At 36.7% G+C, this 22,177-nt stretch overlaps 2 protein-coding genes across 3 annotated transcripts; both read right to left on the reverse strand.

Moving 5' to 3' along the window:
- Positions 1 to 919: 919 nt before the first annotated feature.
- Positions 920 to 2,774, reverse strand: LOC114355080 (uncharacterized). The gene is made up of 3 exons (XM_028307745.1): positions 2,699 to 2,774; positions 2,101 to 2,298; positions 920 to 1,146 (listed from the first exon to the last, which is right to left on the reverse strand). The coding sequence occupies exons 1-3, from the start codon at positions 2,772 to 2,774 to the stop codon at positions 920 to 922; spliced, it is 501 nt and encodes a 166-aa protein (XP_028163546.1).
- LOC114355202 (uncharacterized) lies at positions 2,608 to 6,737 on the reverse strand. 2 transcript variants are annotated; one of them, XM_028307921.1, is made up of 3 exons: positions 6,528 to 6,737; positions 4,926 to 5,101; positions 2,608 to 3,410 (listed from the first exon to the last, which is right to left on the reverse strand). In XM_028307921.1, the coding sequence occupies exons 2-3, from the start codon at positions 4,966 to 4,968 to the stop codon at positions 3,172 to 3,174; spliced, it is 282 nt and encodes a 93-aa protein (XP_028163722.1). In that variant the 5' UTR covers positions 4,969 to 5,101; positions 6,528 to 6,737; the 3' UTR covers positions 2,608 to 3,171. The 2 variants fall into 2 exon arrangements, with proteins under 2 accessions (XP_028163722.1, XP_028163716.1); XM_028307915.1 differs by having other exon boundaries at positions 4,926 to 6,737.
- Positions 6,738 to 22,177: the final 15,440 nt, after the last annotated feature.

The raw sequence follows: 22,177 nt of genomic DNA on the forward strand, positions 1-22,177 counted from the left end.
GAGATTTTCTTTATATTTTTTTCCGTAAAAACCTTGTACAGAGTATTAGAAAACTACAAAAAAAAATCAGCCAAATCGGTCAAACCGTTTTCATGTTATGTCGTGACAACGGAAAACGGGTTTCATTTTTATATATATAGATTAAAATTGGGAAAACTTCAGGATATAATTTATTGAGGATGTTGTTTTAAATTATGTGTAGCTCTATGTTTCAGAAAAGTTAAGCAGTAAGTATCGATAACGACAGTATAAAGAAGTCAAAAAATGCACATTAAGTCTCCAATTTACCAGAGGAAAATGGAAGATTTGGTAAATACTCCTCAGCCTGGTCAGCAGAATTTGACTGTATTAAAATAATTAACCTAATAAAAGAAAACATATTATATTAAATCATATACTTAACAATACGTTTTACGCACATCAATAGCACCATAATGGCATGTTAGGCCCATTGAAAGACTTAAATAAAGATTTACTAGAAATAAGTGGTAAAACAGTTAATTATAATACAAGAATGGCAACATTCGCCTTTGTCCAGCAGTGGGCATCTTTTGGCGATTCACACCATATTGATTCAAACCGCGGTGTGAATAGCCCAAATGGTAATTTTGAAGAGGGTCTTTCATACTGAATTCAGTGAATATTTCTTGTGAAATTTCCCAAGAAATGTTTGTGATGGTCAATTCGAACTTTGATAGGAAAAGACGAAAGAAAGAAAAAATGTATTATGTTAATATTCCATTAAGTATCGGTTCCATTACAAATAATTTCTTGGCTCATTTACACCGCTCTGAAGCCTACAATGCGAAAAACCCCATTCAATACAAATTCTTGGGCAACTCGGACCGCGGTTCGAATCAATATGGTGCGACGCGCCTAAAGGCCCAGCACTAGACAGACATCTTTTGGTTGAAACGGGTTACTCTAGCACCGTTAATATTTCTACGTCAGATGTTCTGACGTGGTTGTTGTGGCCAGTGTGCCTGATCAGCTGCTCGTCCACTGTGACTGCTGAGGACCTGCATCCATTATTCCTCTTGACACACCTCCAGAACACCTTCCCGCTTCGCTCCCGGTCCTTGTTGAAGCGCTGGCCGTTCACTATGAGCACCGGGTTCCCTCTGGCCGACCACTCAAATTTGATTTCTAAAATAAGAGGGATAATAAAATATATGAAGCAATAAAATATCGTGACTATGACTCCCTGAGGATTCACACCGCGGTTCGAATCAAGTGTGGTGCGAAACTCCTAACGATTTGGAGTAGACGTCTTTACTTTGAAAGGAATTACCTACTCTAAATCTCTTGGTCTAAGTAAGTAAATTATTTTAATTAAATACTGCGTTCATGAAATAAGATGGGCATTAGACAGAAAGAGTACCTACTTCACTAAACATAGGTGGAATTGTGTAAAGCAATCGTTATCATTTGACAGTTCATAACGTACGATTATTCTGTCAAATGCTTTGTTTAACTGACTTTATCGTACGTTATGAACTAGCAAATGATTACGATTGCTTTACACAATTCCACCTCATATTAAGCTAGAGAACAGAAAAAGATGTTACCAGTTAAATACAAATTCAAAACGTTTATTGCATGTAACATTACAATTTAGAATTCATATGTTATTGCAAAATAGAGGTATAAATGTGACGCCCTGCAAGGGCACAGCAAAACATCAGAGAGAGGGTTAGTATTTACCTTAAAAATAAGATTTAGTTACTCTTACATGGTCAATATTATACAGAAAAAATCATTATTCTATTTTATTATATTACAAAAACAGATGAAGGTAGATGGACAGGTTACTAATGAAACAGAAAAAAGTTTTAAACATACCTACACATTTGATTAATTTAATACAACATTTATTTAATTCCTATACAGTTGTAAGAATATAACTAGTAACTATAATAATGTAAATATTTCAATACCACCACTGACGGAAATCGGGAAAAAATATTTGTCCAACGATACAATTTTTCCCGATGTGCACTAGTGGGGGACAAATAGTGAGGGACAACGGGAGAACACGCCGCCGTGTGCAGAGATGGGAGTTATTTTGCTAAAAATGTACAGCGTCTGAGTACCCCGGGCCTAAATTGTGATTGTTATGAGCGGTGAGATTGAAAAGCTGCTCATTTTTCGTGACTGCTTTCGACGTGCATCCATAGTTCCTCTTAACACACCTCCAGAAAGACTTGGCGTCCTTCGTCTTCCGTACCAGGTTGTAACGTTGGCCGTACAATATTAGTACCGGGTTCCGGGTTCTGGCCGACCACTCAAATTTGCATTCTGAAATAAGAGATATATTAAAATATATGAAGCAATAAAATATTACGACTATGAGTTCTTGAGATTTCACACCGCGGTTCGAATCAAGTGTGGTGCGAAACTCCAAACGATTTAGAGTAGACGTCTTTAGTTTGAAACGAATTATTCTAAATAATCTTTTGGTCTAATTAAGTAAATTATTTTAAATTAAATACTGCGTTCATGAAATAAGATTGGCATTAGACAGACAGAGTGCCTATTTAAATATATTATGCTAGAGAACAGAAAAAGGTGTTACCAGGTTGGACAGGTTACTAATGAAACAGAAAAAAAAGTCTCAAACATTTCTTTAATTCTGATACAAGTAAGAATATAACTAGTAAGTATACAATAAAATGAATAATGTAAATATTTCAATGACTTCGGAAAATTCTGTCGGGATTAAGTGGGTAGACACCGCCCTTCTGGCGGGGAAGCCTCACATAACCCAAACGCATTCCGGACGTCAATTCAAAATGTATTCCCGTTTTCCCCCACTTTTTTTTAAATGCTTTTGTTACGAATGGATTCACCACAATAGTCGAGCGGCGATGGGGATCGAACCCGCGTTCCTCGGATCACGAGTCAACTGGTACCACCACTGGCGGAAATCGGGAAAAAATTTTTGTCCAACGATACAATTTTTCCCGATGTCCACTAGTGGGGGACAAATAGTGAGGGACAACGGGAGAACACGCCGCCGTGTGCAGAGACGGGAGTTATTGCTAAACACCGCTAAATTTTGTCAGTGTGTGCGCGCCGCATACGTGTTGGCGCGCTCACATACAAATCGCGCCCGTGCGTTTCTATGAAGATACTACCTACCTACTACCTACTCATTTGTATTTACTCTGGTTATTGTGCTACAAATGTACAGCCGTCTAAGTGCGCCGGGCCTAACCTGTGACCGTTATGAGAGGTGACCTTGACAAGGTGCTCATCTTCGGTGACTGCTTTCGACCTGCATCCAGAGTTCCTCTTGACACACCTCCAGTAAGACTGGTCGTCCTTCTTCCTTACCAGGTTGTAACGTTGATTGTCCACTATTAACACTGGGTTCCCTCTGGAAGTTCGTTCAAATTTGAACTCCATTTCTAAAATGAGATACCATATTATCGTTATAGGGGCCGTTCAAGTATTACGTAAGCACCAAGGGGGGGTGGGGGGATCTCTGTTTTGCTTATTTTGGATGACATGGGGGTAGGGGGGTCTAGATGATGATTACGTCATCGTTAGTTATTTACGTTTTTTCGGGGATTCCCGCAAATAATACATATGCGTAGGCACTCGCTTTGAGAACTGATTAGGGAAATTACCGTGCGCTATTCACTTGTCTAATAATTAACTCTCGTGCCGACACTGCCCATTGAAATTTGAGTCGTAGTCCGCATATTATTATATTTTTTTGTCCTTTACTCTATGTGTATCAGTTCAACCTAATATTTTCATGAATTATTTTCCTATTTTAGAAATTACAATATAAAAAACATTTATAACTAAAAATGTTTACGTAAGCATAGGGGGAGGGGGTAAGTGCTTTGCTTACTTTTGATGACAAGGGGGGCGGGGGGGTAAAAAATGGTAAGAAATCTGCTTACGTAATACTTGAACGGCCCCATAGTAAACAATATAAGCTATGACCTTCATCAAGACTGATTGAGCAATTAAGTGTGAAAACGCAACACAAACAATTTGGTAATTAAAATATGTAAAAAACATGGGTCTCAACGCGACTTTTATACCTTGACGTTTTGACAAATAGGAATATTTCTTTTAACCCGGCTGCGCCAGAAGAAGTGCTACGTTTTATATTAAAACTCCGTGCACTGTTCAAAAAACCCACTTTATTTCACCTCACAACACTCGTATAAATTACAATTCCAAAATTTATTAACATATAATTACGGCAGATTTTTATTATGACGTTCCGAGCCGGTTCATTTGTATTAAATTCAACAAGATTAAATTAATTAATTTTGCAAGCACCTATCTTACTCACATTGCAAAGACTTGTAAGTGATCTGACAAGATATTATTATAACGTAAAAAATTATGTTAAATATAATATATATTCCAAAACAAATACAACTAATGTTAATAAAAAGCACAGGTAAATAAATAAATACTATAATACTATCACACATATTTTCCTGCTCCCCCTCCCTGCTCGCATTCGACTAAATGGGCCAAATTGATATTTTGTAAAAAAAAAGTCATAGAGAGCACAAGTCGTAAAAAATAATGTCACATAATAATATAATATTAATTCTAAAACAAATACAACTAATGTTTATTAAAAGCACAGGTAAATAAATACTACATAATACTATCACACATCTTTTCCAGCTAAATTGCTCGCATTCGACTAAATGAGCGCAATTGACATTTTGTCAAAAGCCAGAGTCAAGTCGTCGACATGATTCTTTTGAAATAAAGAGATTGATTTTATTAGTGTTTATAGTGTGTGAGGCATTGCCAGAGCAATTTATCACTTCAGACTGCACTGGTAGCGGCCTGCCTTCCTGCTACCATTACGAGGTCGTCGGTCCACCTTGTATCCACTCTAAGAACTCTTTGCTCTATGGTAAATGATTGTGTCTGTCATTAACCTTGATTATCTGGCCGTTGTAAATGATAAGACTGCATTTGCATCCCCACTTCTTCCTCAGTGCACACCGCCAAATTGTTCTGGCACCATGCATGCTCCGGTACTGGTCCATGTGGTACCTGTAGGCTTTGATTATCAGAAGTGGATGCCCTCGAGATGACTGCGTGAAGAACAGATCTGAGCAGACAAGAAATATCAATTAAGTGCCAAAAAACGCTATAGATTAGCGAAATGTTAAATAATCTACGGCTTTAGTACTTGGTTCATAAAGGGTGTCCCAAAATTAACACAACTTTTAAATTTGCCACCATTTATGCAATTAAGTGTTGACAACCCTAAAAATAAAATAAATCGACAGCTGATAGTTCAGGGTTACTAAAATTTTGCGTTACAGGATAGAACCACCTGTCTTCGTCCGCAATTCGAAAATTTTACACAAAATATGGTCGAAATAGTGTTTTAACTTCGTGAATTGTGAAGATTTTAATTGAGAAATTCTAGGAGATAAGCCAAACACACTGTTCTTCCAAACACAAGTCGTTAAAATGTCAATATCGAAGCAGTGCGTAAGTATCGGTGACAATCCAGGAATCTCAAATGGGCGTCGTGGAAAAGATGATGTGAAAATCACACCATTAGATTTCTTTTTATGGGGTTAATTTAAATCACAGGTCTATATCAAGAAGCCCACAACCACATGTGCATTAAAGGAGGAGATTCAACGTGGTGTTAACGAAATTCAGCCATAGTCATGGGAAACTTCGACAAACGCGTTGTGCGTGCGTGCCATTTGACCGATGTGTTATTCCATAAATAACCCTATTCTATGTACTTTATGATTCAATAAAAATAATACAGTCAAAAGGCTAGTTAATTCAAAAGTGTCGTTAATTTTGGGACACCCTTTACTAAACACATTTTAGTTACATTAGACGATTAGAGCAACTATAGTCTGGTCAAAGACCGGGCTTTACGTGGCATTACTTAGCTAACTATATTTATTAAAATTATTACTTGTTAATGGTTTATTATTTTTATTGCCTATTCGTATGGTATATGGTTACACACATCAGTAAGTTCAGGGTTTCACTTTATTTTGTAAACGATAACGAAATACTATTTGTTGATTTTTATCACATTGAAAAACTTTTAATTGTATCTGAAATTACACAATAATTCATCTTATTAAATATAAATTGAATGCTGTTTACCATTGATTATTATTTTCATAACATATTGTTGAAGAATGTGTGCTACAATGATCTCACGTGTTATCTTGAATTATTTTACGACTTAAATAACTACACTACAAAATGATAATCTTTTAAATAGTAGTAGTAGTATTTAAAAAGTTTTGCAATCTATGTATACTAAAGTATCAGATTGTAAATCGTAGGAAATTTTAGTTTTGCGTCAATTGAATTGCAAGATACTTTTTTTTTATGCAAGACAAGGCAGGTATTTGATCGCAATCGCACCTGATGTTAAGTGAGATGCAGTCTAGTCTGTAAGTGCCTATTCACTCTCGCCTAGAAAAGGCCCGGATTATAGTGTTCAAGAAAGACAGCAGCAGGCAATTTTACTTATACAAATAATCGAATACCTAGTGGTTATGTTCGTTAATCACCCCTACAACATTGTTATTGTATATGATGACACTACACTTGCACCCCCCACTCTTCTGTCGTCTCCTGGCACATCGCCAGATGGTCTTCGCACCAGCCATGCTCTTGTAGCGATCCATGTGGTACTTCTGGGAGTTTATGATGAGCAGCGGCTTCCCACGCGTGGTCTGAGTGAAGATCATACCTGGGGAATCGAGACATTATTGTGTAAACATCAGTTGCTTTAACTGAATTGGCGAATGTTTATTAATTTGCAGAATTACGCCCGTATAAGATTTTAAACTTTCGCGTTCCATTTCAACTAAAATAGTAAGACACGGGTCTTAACGCGACGTTTATTTATATTAATCAAGCCGTGAGTACATAATGTAACTCATTAATAAACGTCGCGTTAAGACCCGTGTCTTACTATTTTACGCCCGTATTCTCAAACATTACTATGAGGTCTCACAGTGCGCGCGGACGCACAGAGTGACACACCAATCACAGAGCTCTATTCAACGCGTGTGTTAGATTTGCTTCACTTAGGCTGGGTTGCATCATCTTGCTTTAACGTCAAAAATCTGTCAAATTCCATACAAAAAGCACCAGTTATCGTTAGTTACGGTCAAAGTTAGGTGGTGCAACTCAGCCTTAGGCAAGCATCGTTTGTGAATACAGGTGAGATACTAGACGTATGACGTCATAAGTCAGTCGTAGCTGTAGACAAGACAGCTGATAAAGCATCATTTAGGCTGAGTAGCACCATCTAATTTTAACCGTAACTATGACGATAACCGGTGTTTTTTGTATGGAGTTTGGCGAATTTTTGACATTTGTTAAAGATGAAGTAAGATGGTGCAACCCAGCCTTAATATTGTGATCTAATCACGTAGCCGTACAAAAAAGGAAAAAGTAAAAATCAGGATTTTTGATCTGAAAAGAAAGTTACTTTTACAAGAAGTTCAGTCTTTATAGGGCATCATATTTATTACAAAAGCTTAATTGTTATCAAAATAATGCATCTAATTATAAATCTTTACTTCAGAAAAATATAGGATTTAGGTACTATTACATTCACTGTCCTGTTCTTTAATCAAGAAATTACTAAACACAAATTATAAAGAATATAAAAAAAAAATATTACATTCACTGTCCTGTACCTTATCAAAAAGTACTCAACACAAATTAAAATTATTATAATTAAAGTTTTTAAGTAATTTTATGTTTATGTACTAAATATATTATATTATAGAATTGTTTATTGAAAAATTAAAATTAAAACTAATAATTTCTCTTCCTGTTTATGTTCATAAAAGTCAATGATTATGTTCGTAGTCAAATTTAACAATGACGTCATCAATGGTGATAACCTTCGCCCTACATTTAGTGTAGCGGGTACTCCGGTTGCGGCAGCGCCACTCACTCTTGCCATTTATAGTGCGTTCTTTGTAAAACACATATTCCCCAATTCTGAGAATTCTGCTCCCTTGGCGCCTGTTTGTTGTGAAGACTGGATATTCTACAATAAATAAATAAATCTTCATTAACTTCTTTACAAATAAGTTTTCAATTACAATTACATCGCAATAAACGCATTTTTTTACTTATCGTGAAGACAATATCAATAGCATATGAGTAGAATCTAAAAATTAAACAGTAACTAAATAAATAATTAATTTAAATTTTCGTCTATTATTACCTCCTTCTTGAAGTTGGAAGCTGGAAAAGTTGAATTTTTGAATATTATTCTATTGAAAGAGCTCGTGAAGCACTTTGAAATTGAAATTGAAATAACTTTATTTTAGTTTACAAAGTTTCTTATAACTAAAAACAAACATTGACTCATTCTTTTAACCTTCGCTTTTTTTCTTTTTAATTTTTTTTTACTTTTTAATTCTTTTAAACTTCGTTTTTTAACCTTCGCCCTGCATTTAGTGTAGCGGGTACTCCGGTTGCGGCAGCGCCACTCACTCTTGCCATTTATAGTGCGTTCTTTGTAAAACACATATTCCCCAATTCTGAGAATTCTGCTCCCTTGGCGCCTGTTTGCTGTGAAGACTGGAAATTCTACAATAAATAAATAAATAAATCTTTATTAACTTCTTTACAAATAAGTTTTCAATTACAATTACATCGCAATAAACGCATTTTTTTACTTATCGTGAAGACAATATCAATAGCATATGAGTAGAATGTAAAAATTAAACAGTAACTTAATAAATATAATTTAATAAGTGATTTGTTTTTCGTCTATTATTACCTCCTTGAAGTTGGAAGCTGGAAAAGTTGAATTTTCGGATAGATCCCGTTTATTCTGTTTAGCCTATTATTCGTTTGAAAGAGCTCGTGCGTGAAGCACTTTCAGGATCAGTGTGCCTACCATGAGTTTACGTTAGGTGAGCTCGCTAGCGAATACGTCAAAAAATTCTATGAAGATTTTATGAAAGTAGCCGCTAGGGGCGCTGCACAATATGTCATACATTTAAATGACATTTTTTTACGCAGTCGCTAGCGAACACACCTAACGTAAACTCATGGTAGGCACACAGTAATCAGTTTTTCAATATCTTGTATAGTTTAGAAATAATCGAGTGAGATCACTTATCATTTCCACCCTGTATAAGACATCAACGCGTCAGAGACAATTTATGACGAGTATGTGCATTATCTATCGTAAATATTTAAATAGTAACCAAGCAATAGAATAAAAACAGTAAAAAATAAATACGAACTTACAAAAAGTAAGTAATTGTACCTATATTAGTTAAAAATAAAATGCAATTGAAAACCGTTAATGTAATAAAACAAATTCGCCTAAACTTATTTATTTTATTTATGAGGTTCTGAAATACTAGTTTTACTACATACGCATATTTCATATTTCTACGCACATCAACCTACCTCAAAATATAATTTTTGACCTTAGCTGACTAACACAAAGTTCAAAATCTATTGAGAAAAGTAATTATTTTATAGTAAGTTTTAACTATTACCTAATTAATGCTAAAAACCGTTTATTGACTGACTAGATCGATATTATTTGTAATGAATTGCATATATTTTCATTAATTAAAAATTAATTATAATTACACTAAGTACTTGATCACAAATAAATAAACTCTACTTTTTAAATTGCACAGAAGTAAACGAACCAAACTATTTTTGGCTGTGGTAATAATAATATAAAAATTAATTCTCATAGATGTACTCGAAGTCACTTTCCCTATTACCAGAAAAGTAGTAGAAACATTCTTACGCGAATCTATTAGTAGAAACCTACAAAATAAATGTAAATAATAAGCCCCTTTGCTTTGTAAACACATACAATTAAAGTAAATAATCGTTCGGAAAGCATTGGGGTAAGCCTATATTCAGCAGTGGACGTTCTATGGCTGAGATGATAATGATGATGATGATGAATCGTTCGTTTGAAAATGACGTCCACTGCTGGACAAAGGCCTCCCTTAAGGATTTCCCAAACGGTCCTGCCCTGCCCGTATCCAAGCTCTTCCCGAGCCAGATCGTCGGTTCAACTAGTGTAAAGTACATGATGCTTTCTATTAATGATTATGGTGCAAGTCAGCCTTCACTATGACCCGGTCTATGGTCATGAGTTTGGCTTTACACTTGATGGTATTCGACTGGCAACACCGCCACTCCGCCTTGATGTCGCGCACGCGTCGCTTCCAAAACCTGTGCTTCCCGATGTCAATCACAGTGTTGCCCTGCCTGTTGACTGTGAATATTGGCACGTCTGTAATGAGAAATACTATGTTAATAAAAATTGTAATATTAAAAAAATATTGCCAAAACATCCACCTAACTAATTAACTACAACATTCAAACTTTTAAAAACATTATGATTTTTTGTTACAAAACAGTGGACCTGAAAAAAAAAACAAAGTTTTATTGGTATATTTTTTATTGATTAATCACTCAATCCATTGTTGTTTCAAATAAATAAATTAAAAATAATCATCTATTATTGTAATTTGAATTCAACTGTAGCCTGGGCGCAGACCACCGATTTTTAGTTGCCTGATAGTTGGGTCGGGCAGTTGCTCAGTAGATGTATGTAAGTGCGCACATTACACCCATTTGGTATCGGCCGATTCTTCATACAAATTAGAATCGGGCCCAACTATCGGCCAACGAAAAGACGGTGGTCTGCGCCTAGGCTAAGTTTAATATTTATTTACTAGTTTATCATGAGTGGTTGTGATTGCCTTTACACAACACCACTTTATCTTCAATAGTGATGACATACGCCTTGCATTTTGTGTAGTTCGTCTTCCAACACCGCCACTCACTCTTTTCCTTATTTGTGCGTTTCTTGTAGAACCTCTGCCCTTCGATGATGATTACTGCATTCCCTCGCCGGCTCGTTGAGTACGAAGGCATCCCTATAATGTCAAATATAAAAGGTTATACATGTTATGGTTTTCAAATTTTGTCGAGAATGTTCCACGTTCCAAAAATTAGGATGATTTTTAAATACCTCTACCAGTGTTATATCCTCTATAACTGAATAACACATAAATGACACTCCATGTCTCCAAAATTAACTGACTCATATAATCTACACATTATATTGTAAACAACGCTTAGAAGCAGTTCACAAGTGTTTCCTCAGGACTACACGCCTGAATAATTGTTCACAGCATTACAAAATAAACAACTACAATGTTATTTTAAACAGCATTTAATTACATAACAATTTTTAAGTTTTACAAAAACTGCCATACCTTATTTTATCATAAAATGTTATGATATGATTCGGTCGCTTATTCTCATTTAATCATACGCACCAGAAGGAATTGTGACAAAGTGTCAATGGAAAAACTAATTTAAGATTAATTCAACCACTTCGAGAAAAGGTTCACCCGATTTGTCTCCTATTCTATTCTATTCGTTCTTTTCAGCCAAATGACGTCAACTGCTGAACAAAGGCCTCCCCCAAGGATTTCCACAACGACCGGTTCAGATTCTCTCAGCCTCGAGTTTAGCGGGCAGCGGGGCGGGAGCGGCGGCGGCGCGGGAGCGGGGCGGGCAACGTAGACCCGTTCTCGAAACAAGCGGGCAGCTCGCGCGGCGCTTTAGCGGCGAAGTGTTGTGTTCGGGGTTGTGTTGTCGAGATATTTGTTTTTATTCGCAAGCGAAATGTCTGAACAACGGCGACAATTTTATTTCGATTCAAATTTATTCCTTACACTCGATTTATTGTGGGCAAAAGAAGGAGGCCCGCTCGTTGCCCGCTCCCACCCCGCTGCCCGCTCGTTGCCCGCTCCCGCGCCGCTGTTTTCGAGAACCGGTCTATTTGATTTTACGCATAAGATCCTGCCGCTCCCGCGCCGCTACCGCCGCCGCCCCGCTCCCGCTAAATTCGAGGCTAAGGCCTAATAGTGGTTGTGTGTAAGCAGCCTCCTCACAATTTGTCCGTCGATCGTGATGATGTTCGCCTTGCATCCAGTGACCGTTCTCTTCCTGCACCTCCACTCTGCCTTCCCAACTCTCTCCCGTTCCTTGAAGAAAGTCTGGCCTTCCATTATCAGCACAGGTTTCCCACGACTGTTGAAGCCGTAAAAGGCTAAATCAAAAAAATAATATTTCAATAGCATTATTATTATTTTTTATTTGACAGGAGGCAAATGTAAACGCTATTAGTGATGACTATAATCTATCTATCTAAGATGTCTTTAACTTAGTAAAAAATATATTTCCTCATGATCTAAAGACTGGCTTGCACGATCTATTAGCAAGAAGAAATAAATAAGAATCTAAAATACTTACTACTATTTATTACCAGTATAAAACACACATAAACTAACTTCTACGATGATTCACATAATTATTTGACTCTTAAGTAGGTAATATATACTCCTACAATTACATTAAATACCATAATTTGTCTTCATGTCTATTTTACATGTAAACGAAAAATCTAGCCTAGAATAAAGGATTAGTCACACACAATGGATGCGGTCTGCGGTGAAATCAAAGTGAACGCAGCCCGCGTCATGTTTGATTACTTTGACCTGACCGTAGACCGCATCCAATGTCACAAGTCCTTATACAAACTTTCCTCAAATCAGAAAATTTCTGTTTGTATAAACTTATGTTAATGTTCAACCAAACCAACGCGATCACATGGCGATCAATGTATTTAAGTCTGATCGCCATCGCTGCACGCCGGCTGATCGTGTGTGATCGCGTTGGTTTGGCTGAACCTTTGAGGCTACCACGACACAAGCACAGCTTAGTGCAGCAGCCGCTAGAAAAACATTATTTAACCTTTTGTTGGCAATAAATGGCTTTTAACTTTGCTGGCTTAATTTTAAGTTGTCAGTACCTCTGGCATGAACAACTTTCGTCTTCGAATCGTTTGTGTATTCGATAAAATTCGATACTCAATCTTCCAATTAAACGATAACGTGACAATTTTGATTCTCAAAATAAGTTTCGTGCAACCACATCTTACTAAGTTCACTTTATGACACGTTCACAAGGGCGCTGTTGTAGTTTTCTTACTAAATCTTTTGATGGCGATTCGAGTACGCAAACGATTTGAATTCGAAAGTTTTTGTGCTAGCCGTACAGTTTCTCAGTGGTTATGTTTGTCCTTTATCTTCACAATAACTTGATCAATGGTGATGACGAATGAGGTGCAGCCCGTGCACTTCCTGGTACATCTCCACCTGGTTTTGATGCCTTCCTTCTGGTGGATGGTGTACCGGCAGCGACCGATGTCCAGGCAAGGATGGCCGTTCGCTTGGACACCGAAGACCGCTGAAAACATTTTATAATTTTAATAAATCATTGGACGTTTCACACTGCGCCGCTAGCCCCAAACTACGCAAAGCTTGTACTATGGGTACCAGACAACGGATATAAAAATGCTTTTTTTTTAATACATACTTAACATATATAGAAAACACCCAGACCCGTCACAGAAATTAAAATTCATCATTTCCCTCCGGCCGGGAATCGAAACCTCTCGGCATAGTAGTCCGTTCTGAACCACTACACCAATCGGCCGACGATTTTGTAAATCAAGTTTTATTCCTTTGCCGATAGAGGCTATTATCAAACAAAACAAACAGTATTTTGAATAAATTAATTTATTGTAGATGGACAGCTAAACTTGAGTTTTTGGCAGTCACATAATTCACGACACTAAATTAAAGACTTACTTCGATAGACTTCAACAATTTTGTAAACAAAATAAAGGTGATCGACCAAAGATCGTTCAATGGTTGTGATCTTCTCTGGTTTTGATGATGATATTGTCTATGGTGGTCACGAAAGCGGGGCACCCCGTGGTCTTCTTGACACATCGCCACCTGATCCTTATACCCTCATTCTGGTGGATTGTAAATCGGTAACAGCCGAAGTCTAAACAGCGCTTGCCACCGATTGTGTATCCGAAGACCGCTGTAAAAGTATGATTTTTATTATTATTGAAAATTCAACTTCTATGTATAAAGCACACGATGCGTTGCGGCGCCTCACCGCAAAGATTTCGCCGTACCGGTCGTGACCGTCTTTAACGCCAGTGACTTACTTGACTTATGGTCCTATGTCCCCTAGATGGGGCAGAGGGCGTCCACAACAGTCCTCCATCTCGTTCGGTCTTGAGCTTCTCGCCCGTATTCACAAACAATGCTCGCTTAAGTGAAGCAGCAAATCAAACGCACAGCGTTGAATAGAGCTCTGTGATTGGTTCGTTTGTCACCCTGTGCGTCCACGCGCACTGTGAGACCTCATAGTAATGTTTGTGAATACGGGCGTTTAAGTGATGACTTCGACATAATTATATTAAAAATAACAACACAACTGAAAAGCTCATTTCATTTATGAACTTTATTAATAAATATTTAATTTGGATATAATATTTCAGCTACTTACCATTTTATTACAACAATTTGGTGTACGTACAGTGTGTATCGCATAACAAAAATATCCTGCTGGTATCAAATAAAACGTAAATTTTTCACATAAGCTAACAATCATACATTCTGAAAATTAACCCCTTACTATTAAAATGTTACTCAGTTGCTGAACACTGTTTTAAAGTGACATTTCCACTAAATGTCACTTTAAAACATTGTTCAACGAGCGTATAATTTTATTAGTAAGGGGGTAAGTATCTTTTAAAGTGACAGATTTAAGCCCGTTTTCACCATCAATACCCAATTTTTAAGTGACTCCTATGAAAACAAAATTTCTGTTAGTTGTTACCATAGGGGTCACTTAAAAATTAGGGATTGATGATGGTGAAAACGGGCATAAGTAATCCTCTTTTACAGATCTTTTATCTTAAAGTTTCACTATTGACAAATATATGTATTAATTTTATTTATCTTTAACATAGTAACGAAAGTATAGAAATGATATGATAATGGTCCTAACCATTATGGTATAAAAAATAACAGAATTGTTTGTCCATCTATCTATACTAATATTATACCTAATTTAACGGATCCAAAGGAAATTGTTATCTCAAGCAATCCCTTTATAAAGTCTATCTGAATCACTCATTCAATCTTCAATGGACAAGTATATGTGCCAAATATTTATACAATCTCTATTCAATTCAGTTTTTTAATTAGCTATCCATCTACATATAGCCTGACCAGGAACATAAAAACCCTCGCCATGTTGCGGAAAACTAATGGTACTAATTTCTTTTAATGGCAACAGTAACTGAAAACTTCATTGACATGTCACCTTGCATGTCAGTCTATTGCTGTCAAAATGTAAACAAACTTTATTTTAAATGTGCGCAATTGGTTTTATGAATTAAATTGCAAAAATATTTTTATAGTCGTGAAAGAAAAGAGGTTCACAATGTGTTAAAGTATTTGTCGAAGAGAAATACTAAGGGTTCGGACAATATTTTCATTGAATAATGTTTCCGACAAAGGTTGTCAAATTGACTGACATGTTTATCGTATAGTACAGTCCACTATGAAAATTAGCTGTGGTTTGTTTCAACTACCTATTTAAAAAAAAATTGTCACTTTCTAAGTGTTGAATTTTATGGGATTGCGAAAGAAGTATCGAGTTTGAAGCGTTCATGAGCAGACATTGCAGTTGAATATTCAAGTTCTGAATTTGATTATTGATGAATAAATAAATTCTAGTAGCTCGATTGATGGTTTCATTAAATTTATTTAAATCAGGTTACCTATAATAATATTTTTTCGTTAATTTATGAAAATATCAAATTAGCCCGTAATCCTGAATCCTGATACATAAAGTTAGCCTATTAATTTAACACAGGTACGACTGTACTCAGTGTTGCACTATCAAATGCAATTGACGCGCCTCTATGCCAGGGTTTTTATGTTCCTGGTCAGGCTATAAACTAGCTTATCTGTCCAGGTAACTTTAGATGCCTAGATACTTCCTCCTCTTTAAAGTACTCATTAACACTTACACATCAGTCATCAATAGCTTACAATAAACGTAATCGCAAATGCGTAAAAAAATGTATGTCAAATAGTTCTAAGTAACAGCAGCCGCTTGGGGCGCTGTACTGCGTAAAAAATATATGACAGACTTCATACATTTTTACGCAGTCACTAGAGAGTGCATGAGAAAACTCATGGGAAGCACACAGCAGTACCTATCACGGTCCTAAATTCTAATTTAGGAGTTGTATTCTGCCTCTTTCACTTATTCTTCCTGTGCTCGTGCGCAGCCTTGACCTTCAGTAAGGTGTCGTCAAGAGTGAGTCTTTTGTCTCTTTCACTCATTTCTTTCCACAAGGTGGACCGACGACATCATTAAGGTAGCAGGAAAGCGCTGGACGCAGGCCGCTACCAACCGGGTAACATGGAAAGCATTGGGGGAGGTCTATGTTCAGCAGTGGATGTCCTATAGCTGAGATGATGATGATGATGATGATGATGACTCATTTCTATGCTCGTGCGCACCTTACTTTGACCTTGAGTCCATATTCAAACAATAATTGACATTTGCAGTAATAACGTCCCCGAATAACAATTTAGGAGCTGTTTTCTGCCTCTCACTCACTCCTCCTGTGCTCCTACATTACGGTGTCGTGAACAGTGAGATTTCTGACTCTTTCACTCATTATTTCTGTGCTCGTGCGCACCCTTGACCTTCTGTATGGTGTCATTAACAGTGAGTATGGTGACCCGGCACCCGTGGTTCCGCTTGGTACACACCCAGTGACAGCTCCGACCAGCACCCCAGGTCTTGTTCCTCACGAAGACGTTCCCATCGAAAATCAGCTTGGTGCCACCTCGAGCGGTAGGCACTATCACTGCATCTGAAAGTTGTGATATCTTTGAATTACGGTTTATTACTACTATAGGATAATCATTCATTTAAATGATAACAGAATAAAAAAAAATATGTATTATTACGTTATTTCAGGTTCAGATTTGAACTTATTCTTTCAGGTTGCTTTTTTTGATGACGTGCAACTATTTTCATGTAAATGAAATGAATGTGCAAATCATTAAATGCGTTTTAATGAAGTCGTTTAGCACTCGACTAAGTTGCAACGATTAAATTTAAACTTTTTAAATGGTTTAATTACATGTAAAATTAAAAGAGTATTAGTAAAATAAGTTCGTGTAATTTTGTTTATTTTAGTAATAATTTTGATTCTAAAATATATCTTTGGCTGGAAACTCATTTTTTTTAACGGAAGCCAACAATACTTGTCTCTACGAGTATTGTGAATTACAAAATATACTATGTCTATTGCCTAATTTATTATAATACTCTAATTAAAATTAAATTATTCACCTACTTGTGCTTACACTTAAACTGTACATTTATTTAACAATTGAATATTACAAGACAAACCAGAGTCAATGAACAACAGCAGTTATTATCAACGCCATACTGTTTTTGTTTCGCAATTAAAAATAGCACATAAATAACATACTAGTTTAAAAAATAAATATTCTTCGTCACAACGAAATTTAATACATATAAATCAAATAGATTGTACCAATTGTACGTCTACTAAATAAAATATTACACCAATTAAATAAATCCAACTGAAAAAGATAAACACATCATGTGATCTAAAACATAATTTCATAACTGATCAAGTCTTTTATAAATAAAAATGGAATCCCGTCACACAAACTATGATGCTTTTGATAAATCCATGATAACATAACATTAGCATCAATTTAACACTTTTTTAATAAATTACAAATAAATCCTTAACCGATAACTGGTGAAATAAACGAATTCTTGAGTGGAGACCGGGACTCGATAAATTAGATACTGCTGGCTAATCCTATGTCCAAAGTCCAAATATTTTTTAATATCATATATTAAAAAATATTTGGACTAGGCAGTTATTTAACCACAATCACACCTGATTTAAAGTGGATATGATGTCTGGAGATACAAAAGTAGGTGCCTTGAAGACGCCCAGGACATAGAGTTCGTTAAAGATACCTGCAGGCATAGGGCTGCCAGGTGTCCGGCTTTAGCCGGACATGTTTGGCTTTTTATGGTCTTGTCCGGCCAAATATTGTGTTGTCCGGCCTGTCCGGCTTTTGTTAGGCTTTTTATTTGGCTGCCGCGCCAGGTGAAAGTCGAGCCACAGAATAATACGAAGCGCACGCATCAGGATGTTGGACGACCGATATGATGATAGTATTTACACGTGAGCTATGACACTAATTGCATTTGCATTGTCCGGTCAAATGAAGCACTGAGTCCGGCTTTTATGTTTTCGGACCTGGCAACCCTATGCAGGCAACTTATTACCATTGCTCAGCTGTTTGTATTATAAAGAAGTTAGCAAGACACAAGTTTAGCCATTGCTAACTCCTTTTGCAAACAGCTGATTTTACATATCGAAAGACTCACTGGTCTTCAAAACAAGAAAAACTTAACATAAAAAATCTATTTGTGCGGGCTGATGAAATAAGTAATGGTAGTGTTGATGATGAAAACTCATTGATGGTTATGGCAGTTCCTTATCTCCACGACGTCATCGTTCAACGTCACCAGCTGCGCGTTGCAAGACCACCTTCTCCTCTTGACGCATCTCCAGGTCACCCGACGGCCATTGCGGTCCGTTCGCTTGTTGTATCTGTGCCCGCCGAGCTCTATCACCGGCTTCCCGAATATGGACTTTGAGAAGATCGGCTTTAGTTCTATAATACAATAAATTTATTTAGAAAGAGGAATGTACATCAGTGCTACTAAGTCCTAATAACTATGCTTTTGGTTTACGTTGTTGATTAAATCATGCAATCGATACAATCCCCGGTAGATCATAATGAAACTGACTCTGATACTGAATACCTGTATTATGACTTACCATAATCTCACTTGTTCTGCAAATAAAATTCTTTGATATGCTTTGATATTATATTCTTCTATCAAATGATTCGTACGTCTTAATAGTGGGCAGACCAACATTTAATGTTTTTTAAAGAGTGCACCATTCGAGGACTTTTAAGTAACGCGTTGTAACATCTTGCTTATGATAATAATATTAAGTAGGTACTACTTAACAATGACGGCAGTAGCACTGGCAATCCTTCTAAATGCTAAATAATGTTGACTAGATGCGTAAAATATCCAATAGTACTTCTAATGATTGTGGATGCCCCTCAGCCTGATGATTGTCTGGTCGACAGTATCGGCGGTGGCCCGGCACTGGCGGTCCTTTCTGTTGCACACCCATTTGGTGCATATCCCCCGGCTATCACTCCTTCTGTTGAAACGATAACCTTCGATTATCAGCGACGGGTTTCCAAACTTAGTGACGCTGAATATCGCTTCTGGGAACGCTGAAATGGAATAGAAAACCAACTTTATTCTCGTAACTTAACAATAAAAATTTAAATGTACATTAACGCCCGCATTCACAAACATTGCGCGTGGACACACAGGGTGACACACGAACCAATCACAGAGCTCTGTTCAACGCTGTGCGTTCGATTTGCTGCGTCACTTAAGCACGGGCGTAAGATATTTATCATATACTTTTATAGCGGCAAGTTGCACCCCAAAGGTTGTGTACTTAAAAAATATGGGTTATATAGAAAACATTGTATTTAAAGAAACATGGCCCAATGTGGGACATAGAAATTAATCTAACAATATAAAAAAGATCTATTTAACATTCACTTCAACATTAATAAAGTTATAATTAATTCCAATCACCTTCCCATTCAAGATACAACAAAATTACTTAAGGGCAAAAGACAGCTGATGGTTAAACGTCATGGTTATGAAAGCCTTTTATAGAGACAACGACATCCTCGACGGTCATCAGCGCAGCCTTACAAAATCAAAATCAAAATCAAAATCAAAAATANGGGATCTATCTTAGGACCCCTATTATTCCTAATTTACATAAATGGTATCAGTGATCTGAATCTCAAAGGTCAAGTCTCATTGTATGCTGACGACACGTGCTTATTTTACTCCGGCAGTAATATGACTTCTATTGCCAAAGATGCACAGGATGACCTAGATTTGCTAGTTATTTGGTTTCAATCTAACTTACTAACTTTAAACATAGCTAAGACCAATTTCATTATTTTTAGCGCCAANAAGTTTTTGCCAGTCATCTAATTCACGACACTAAATTAAAGACTTACTTCGATAGACTTCAACAATTTTGTAAACAAAATAAAGGTGATCGACCAAAGATCGTTCAATGGTTGTGATCTTCTCTGGTTTTGATGATGATATTGTCTATGGTGGTCACGAAAGCGGGGCACCCCGTGGTCTTCTTGACACATCGCCACCTGATCCTTATACCCTCATTCTGGTGGATTGTAAATCGGTAACAGCCGAAGTCTAAACAGCGCTTGCCACCGATTGTGTATCCGAAGACCGCTGTAAAAGTATGATTTTTATTATTATTGAAAATTCAACTTCTATGATAATATAAAGCACACGATACGTTGCGGCGCCTCACCGTAAAGATTTCGCCGTACCGCTCGTGACCGTCTTTAACGCCCGTGACTTACTTGACTTATGGTCCTATGTCCCCTAGATGGGGCAGAGGGCGTCCACAACAGTCCTCCATCTCGTTCGGTCTTGAGCTTCTCGCCCGTATTCACAAACAATGCTCGCTTAAGTGAAGCAGCAAATCAAACGCACAGCGTTGAGTAGAGCTCTGTGATTGGTTCGTTTGTCACCCTGTGCGTCCACGAGCACTGTGAGACCTCATAGTAATGTTTGTGAATACGGGCGTTTAGGTGATGACTTCAACATAATTATACTAAAAAGAACAACACAACTGAAATGCTCATTTTATTTATGAACTTTATTAATACATATTTAATTTGGATATAACATTTCAGCTAGGTACTTACCACTTTATTACAACAATTTGGTGTACGTACAGTGTGTATCGCATAACAAAAATATCCTGCTGGTAGGTATCAAATAAAACATAAATTTTTCACATAAGTTAACAACAATCATAAATTCTGGAAATTAGGGCCTCTTGCTAGCACTAGAGTGCTCGCGCCCCTAAATACTCCTAGAGTGCTCGCGCGGGTGACATATGTCCCCCATTATGATATGGGTTTATTTTTTCTAATCTTATTTAATACAAGTAAAACAATTTATAATATTAAACATCAACTATATTTCTTACTAAATAATTTAAAAAAAGTGAGCAATTCTTTCATGAACTCTTATTATAAACCAAAAGAAATACTTCAATATTTTGCATATATTTTAGAGTCGAAGAGACCAAAGTAGTTTAAATAGTCCTTGGACCCGTTATTTTGGCAAAAATATCACCTAATTAGAAAGTTAATCAATATATTGATCTTATTCTGTGATAATTTTGATCACAACTCGGGCACGATATGATTTGATGATCTGGACAAAAACGCCTATTCCACTTGTTACATTTGCTTACGAGTGCTTTGATTTCTTGCTCTTGTGTAACAAACACATCGTCCTTTGCCACAGTACTGGCAAGTTTTGTGCTAGTTGGTGTTCTCGCAAGCCCAGAAGAATCCTGGTTTTTAATTTAATAGTCCTAGGTGTATTATTACTACATTGCTTACAATCTAAAACAACTACTTTATTGCATAAAACAATATATAAGTTTAAAAATGGTTAAAAATTATAACTTATAGTTTACATGAAAGTAAACTTGATTTTAAACCGCGTCGATAAGGGATCAAACAATAAATTCCTCGAGTGCTCGCGCGGGGGACATGCGTCACCCAAACACTTTAAATGTTCTCTGCACTCACATTGATGCGTCTATGAAGATGGCGTTACTACTAAAATGTGCGACAATACATGCTCGAGGAATACCTGAGATGGCAGCACTGTAGCTCGATACCTTGAAAAAATATTTACAAATTTTACACCCTGGGTGACATATGTCACCCGCGCGAGCACTCTAGTGCTAGTAAAAAAAGTTACACAGTTGTTGAACACTGTTTTAAAGTGACATTTCCATACTAAACGTCGTCACTTTAAAACACTGTTCAACGAGCGTGTAATTTTTATTAGTAAGTATCTTTTAAAGTGACAGATTAAAGCCCGTTTTCACCATCAATACCTACCTAATTTTTAAGTGACTCCTATGAAACCAAAACCAACAGGAATGGGGAATACCATAGGGGTCACTTAAAAATTATTGATTGATGATGGT

Source organism: Ostrinia furnacalis, unplaced genomic scaffold (assembly GCF_004193835.3).
Source record: "Ostrinia furnacalis isolate ACB-3 unplaced genomic scaffold, ASM419383v2 OfSCF0195, whole genome shotgun sequence".
NCBI classification, from domain to species: domain Eukaryota; kingdom Metazoa; phylum Arthropoda; class Insecta; order Lepidoptera; family Crambidae; genus Ostrinia; species Ostrinia furnacalis.